The 5,395-nt window shown below is 55.7% G+C and overlaps 1 protein-coding gene across 1 annotated transcript; it reads right to left on the reverse strand.

Annotated features, from left to right (window-relative positions):
* Positions 1-768: 768 nt before the first annotated feature.
* Positions 769-4,825, reverse strand: LOC106819516 (chondramide synthase cmdD-like). Its single transcript, XM_014824136.1, has 3 exons — positions 4,261-4,825; positions 1,968-3,978; positions 769-1,033 (listed from the first exon to the last, which is right to left on the reverse strand). The coding sequence occupies exons 1-3, from the start codon at positions 4,818-4,820 to the stop codon at positions 902-904; spliced, it is 2,703 nt and encodes a 900-aa protein (XP_014679622.1). The 5' UTR covers positions 4,821-4,825; the 3' UTR covers positions 769-901.
* Between the last annotated feature and the right edge of the window lie 570 nt (positions 4,826-5,395).

The raw sequence follows: 5,395 nt of genomic DNA on the forward strand, positions 1-5,395 counted from the left end.
CGCACGTCTGATCAATCACGCATTACGGCCGCTGTACGAGTGGAGATATAACATGGTGGCGAGAGTTCTGGTTGTCGTAGCTTGCTAGCTGCTAGGATGAGACCGCTCTCTACGACATGTAGCCACCGCAAGTGGCGACAGCAAGTGTCACATGTCGTGCAGCGGTTCCTTCCAACGACGAGTGCAACTAACTATAACTAACTATATATATATATATATATATAGATATATAAATATATGTGTGTGTGTGTGTGTGTGTGTGTGTGTGTGCGTGCGTGCGCGTGCGCGTGTGCGTGTGCGTGTGCGTGTGCGTGCGCGTGTGCGTGTGCGTATGTGCGTGTGTCCGTTCGTGTGCGTGTATAAACCTAAACGCTCCTCCAATATAATGATCATACGCGGCTAGTTCGTTGCTCTTCGCAGCGGGAACATATAACATGTCTCGAGGCAATCACGAATCGACGTATATAGTAAAGTATCGGACCATGAAATATTCAATACTAGCGCTTTCAACGACGAGAGAACGGTTACGTATGATGATAATATTAATAAGTAAAAAACCGTATATTTTTCGTCTGCCAGGAATTCACAGTATACGCTGTAGTCGTTAATACAAACCTACTCAATTTCTTTGCACACCATTTCTTAGGCTCGTTGTTACTATATCAAGCACGTATTATATATATATATATATATATGTATATATATATATATATATATATATATGTATATATATATATAATAAATTATATAGATATAGATACATATATAGTATATACATATATAAAGGTTCAGGGACATTCAAATGTTCTATCACGCGCAATTCACGTTTCTTGCGTGTGGAAGCCATGAGCGAATAACGAAGAATGACGGAGTTCTGTTCAGGAAGCGCCGCTCATTCCGCTTAGAATAATTTCACCATGACGGTGATGTGCGCATCGTCCGGTAGATGGCAGTACGGTCTCGCACCATTGAACTCGTGCTCCTTGAAGCGGTAGACGTTCAGTGTTTCGTAGCCGTACATGCCGCATATGTCCTGCCAATAGCAAAATGTATGATCAATTTACAAGCAACTGATAATACCAAAACACATTATCAATTACAAGCATGTATGTGTGATTAGGACGCGTGAAATACGGAACAAAGTAGTCGACCGACTAAAGAAAGGTTATCATTCAAGATCATCGATATAAGTTTTTTGATCAGTAACAAGGTTTATTGACCCGTATGTCATTAAAGCAGGTTTATTTATAATTATATCAGTAAACGTGTTTATCGATAAATCTATTCTTGAGTTATTTATCAGACTATTCAGTTAAATCAGTTATTTTTGTTGATCAAACCAACCGTAATTCAATTTGTTGATCATCCTGTCCGTGAGTTAGTTTGTAATTCCCTGTATCTACGAACTAGTTTGCTGGTCACTCTACCCGTAAGTTAATTTGTTGATCAGTCGATCCATAGCGGGATTAGCATGGGCAGGAGCGGAGGAGGGTGCGGGAAGGGAGCAGGAGTAGGGGAGCGGGGCGCGAAATTTGTTTTCCCACTTGAGTTCCGGACCCACCATAGATAGTGTTTTGTAATAAATGGTTCTTATATAAATGGTTGGATTATAGTTAGTGTTAGGGTTCGGTTACTTGTTAGGGTTAGGGTTAGGGTTAGGGTTAGTGATAGGTGTTACCCATTTTACATTGTTGCTTCGAGGAAGTCGAGTGAATGGAGTGCGCTGATTGGCTGTGGTCCGGAATTCAAGTGAGGAAAAAAAATTTGCGAGCGGGGCAGGGACAGGGACAGGGGAGGGAGCTGTGCTGGGAGCAGGGTAGAGAGGCAACGGGGGAGTGAAACGGGGGGAAGCGAGGGAAGGGAGTGAACAAGGGAGAGCAAGAGAGGAGGCAGCGGGGAAGCGAGGGAAGGAAGTGAGCAAGAGGCAGCGTGGGGGTAAAATGCGAAGGTGTGCATGGATGACTCACGCGTGTGACGTCGTGTGTGTTGGTCGTGAAGCAGCCAGCGAAACCGAGCCGCCGTGCCAGCGCAAGATTCTCCTCCTCCATAAGAAAGCTCAAGCCGACGTTCTCCTGAAAGGGCGTCGCCACGTCCGTACCCAGCATGAAGTTATAGAGCAGCTTTCCTCTTCCTCCTCCTCTGCCGTCTTCCCATATTTCTTCTTGTCGTCGTTCTCCTGGTCCTTCTCCTCCTTCTTCTTTTTGTCCTACTTCTACTTCTCCCTTTTCTCCTTCTCCTTCCATTTTTTCTACTTCTCGTTGGCCTCCTTTTTCTTTTCCTTCATTCTCTTCATTCTTATCTCCTCCCTCACACCTCTCCTCATAATTACCTCCTTCTCCCGCTACTCCTCCTCTTTGTCCATCTACTCCTTTTCCTTCGTTAACACCTCCTTCACCTTCTTTCTTATCATGATCTCCTCCTACAACCACTGCTGCTATTGTATCCGCATCACCATCTCCTCCTGCTCCTCCTTCTCCCCCTTCTCCTTCTCCTGTTTTCTCATCATCATCTCCTCCACTTCCTCCTTTTTCATGCTCATCCCCTCCTCCGCCTCCTCTTGCTTTTTCATCACCATCCCTTACTCCGCCACCTCCTCCCTCTCCATCATAGGGCTTCATCTTCATCTCCCTCAGCTTCCGCTTCGCCGGACGCTCGGCCGTCGACAGCACATCGACGACGATTCCGAACGTCGGCGGCAGGTACATTTCCGGCTCGTCGCCGAGCACGAAGTTTACGACGCCGGCCACGAGATGGCGCCGCCGGTCGACGACGCCGAACGAGAGCCCGCCGTCGAAGCAGCGTCGCCAGAAGCTGTTGATAAAGTCGTAGAACTGCGCCGACGTCACGCCCGCAGCCGACGTCAGTATCTCGTTCATCGCAAACGTGTCGGCGAAGATATTGATGAGCTCGCGGGGGTCGGCGAGTTCGCTTAGCGGGACGACGGAGTAGCGGTCGCGCAGGCCGACGGGGAGCGTCAATCGCGTCGGCGCTGCGTCGCCACGCGTCATCGTCGCCGCGACGTCGCCGAGCGAAGGCGCGTCGACGAATTGCGACACGTTGACGGAGTAACCGCTCTCGTTCAGTCGCAGCACTGTCTGTATCGTGTTCGCAGAGTCGCCACCGACGTCGACAAAACCCAGACGTAAATCGACAGCCGACGGCGGAATGCCGAGCACCGACGACACGGCGTCGATCAACGCCGCCTCGGCGTCGGTCGGCGCCGCCGGCTCCCCCTGGCGATCGTCGCTCCGTCGGCGCGTCGGGTGAATCTGGAGAAGGGTCTGTCGGTCGACTTTCGCGTTGGGCAGTAGAGGGAATGCGGGGATGCGCACAGGGATGGGAAGCATGTATGCAGGGAGACACGACAGCATGTGCGCTCGGACGTCGCTCTCCGTCGGCGCGCCCGCGTAGTACAGCGCCACCATCTGATTCGGCTCGCCGACGTTGCGGCACAGCGCCACCGCCTTGCCGACGGTCGGCAGCCGCTCGGCGGCAGCCTCGATCTCGCGCAGATCGACCCGTCGGCCGGTGACCTTAATCTGAGCGTCGCGACGACCGACGAAATGCAGAGCGCCGCCGACGACTCTCGCGAAGTCGCCTGTGCGGAACAGCCGACCGAATCGCGCGTCGCCACCGCTGCGTCGGTTCTCGCTAAATCGCGACTCCGTCGCCGACGACGACGCGCCGACGTACCCGGCCGCCAGATTGCGCCCCGAGACGTACATCTCGCCCGTCTCGCCGTCGCCGACGACGGGATTTCCGTCGGCGTCGAGCACGTAGATAACAGTGTTGTCGACTGGTCGGCCGATCGGGGCGCTGTCGCTGCCGCGTCGCTGCGCGACAGCGTCGGCGGCCGACGCGAACGACGCGTAGGTCACGTCGCCCATCACCTCCGTGCTGCCGTAGAAGTTGCACAGCGTCGCGTCGGGGAACGTCGCGAAGAAGGCGTCGACGAGAGACGACGGCAGCGCCTCCCCGCTGCACACCCACAGCGCTAGCCGCGCGAGGCGCCCCCCGGCGGCGGCGGCGGCGGCGGCGGCGACGGAGGAGGAGGCAGCGGCGGCGGCGGTGGGGACAGAGGAGGGTGATGAAGCGGCTGCAGCGGAAGAGGAGGAGGAGGAGGAGGAAGCAGTAGCAGCGGAGGAGGAGGGAGCAGCGGCGACGGCGGCGGCGGCCGCGGAGGAAGCAGCAGCAGCGGAGGACGCAGAAGAGGATGCGGAGGCAGAGGACAGAGTTGCTAGGATACCGCGCAGCAGCGACGGTACGAGCACGAGCCGCGTCACCGCCCGCAGCTCCAGTAGGTTGATCAACGTCTCCGGATACCTCGCCGTCCCGCGCGGCACGACGACGACGCAGACGCCCGCCAGCAGCGGCGCGAACAGCTCCGTCACGTGATCGACGAACGTCAGCGACGTCTTGAAGGCGGCGACGTCGTCGGCGCGCGCGTACGGAAAGCGACGCCACTGCCAGGCGAGTCGATTCAAGACGGCGGCGTGCGGCAGAACGACCCCCTTCGGTACCCCCGTGCTGCCGGATGTGTACAGCACGCAGGCGACGTCCGACGAGACGTCGGCGACGACAGCGTGGTCGGCTTCGCGCGCTTCGAGCTCGCCGACGTCGTACAGGGCGACGTCGAGTCCGTCGCTGCCTTGCAGCAGCTGTGGCGACGGGTCTCCGTCCGTGAGAACGCAGCGAGGGCGGGCGTCTGTGAGAATATGTCGGATGCGCGCCGCGGGGAAAGCGACATCTAGCGGCACGTACGCCCAGCCTAGCTTCAGCACGGCGAGCAGCGCGACGACGAGCGCGTCGCTCGGCGCCATGTCGATGCCGACGATGCAGCCGCCAGGTGGCGCCGGTGCGACCGCTAGGTGGAGCGCGCTGGCGAGTCGGGTCGCGCGTCGGCTGAGCTCGGCGAACGTGACGCGCTTGCCGCCGTAGACGACGGCGACGTCGTCGGCGAATTTTGTCGCACCGACGTCGAACATCTCGTGCAGAGTGCGGAACTCAGGTGGCGCCACCGTGTCGCCGACGAGAACGCCGACGGTCGGCGTCGTCTCCGTCGTCGTCGTCGTCGTCGTCGTCGTCGTATCTGCGGAGAAGTCCATGGTTGCCTTCTGCAGCGGCTCGTCGGCGATGGTCAGGTCTGAGGACAAGAAGGAAATGTTGTCGGCTGTGTGACAGCAGTTACTGTTGTCGTTACTGGTTACGCTACGATATTCTTACTACTATACTGCTGCTGCTGCGGCTGCGGCTGCTGCTGCTGCTGCTGCTGCTGCTGCTGTTGTTGCTGCTGCTGCTGCTGTACTACTACTACTACTACTACTACTACTACTACTACTACTACTACTACTACTACTACTACTACTGTAACGTTGAATTAATGTTTAATGTAGAA

The sequence above is a fragment of the Priapulus caudatus genome, unplaced genomic scaffold (assembly GCF_000485595.1).
Source record: "Priapulus caudatus unplaced genomic scaffold, Priapulus_caudatus-5.0.1 Scaffold3592, whole genome shotgun sequence".
Classification (NCBI taxonomy): Eukaryota; Metazoa; Priapulida; class Priapulimorpha; order Priapulimorphida; family Priapulidae; genus Priapulus; species Priapulus caudatus.

Excerpts from the sequence above, each read along its gene's own strand:
- LOC106819516 (XM_014824136.1), bottom strand. The coding sequence starts at position 4,820 with ATGGCGCCGAGCGACGCGCTCGTCGTCGCGCTGCTCGCCGTGCTGAAG. Across the intron at positions 3,979-4,260 it reads ACGCGGCTCGTGCTCGTACC|CGGGGAGGCGCTGCCGTCGT; the intron begins GTCGCTGCTGCG and ends GTGGGTGTGCAG. Across the intron at positions 1,034-1,967 it reads ACACACACGACGTCACACGC|GACATATGCGGCATGTACGG; the intron begins GTGAGTCATCCA and ends TGCTATTGGCAG.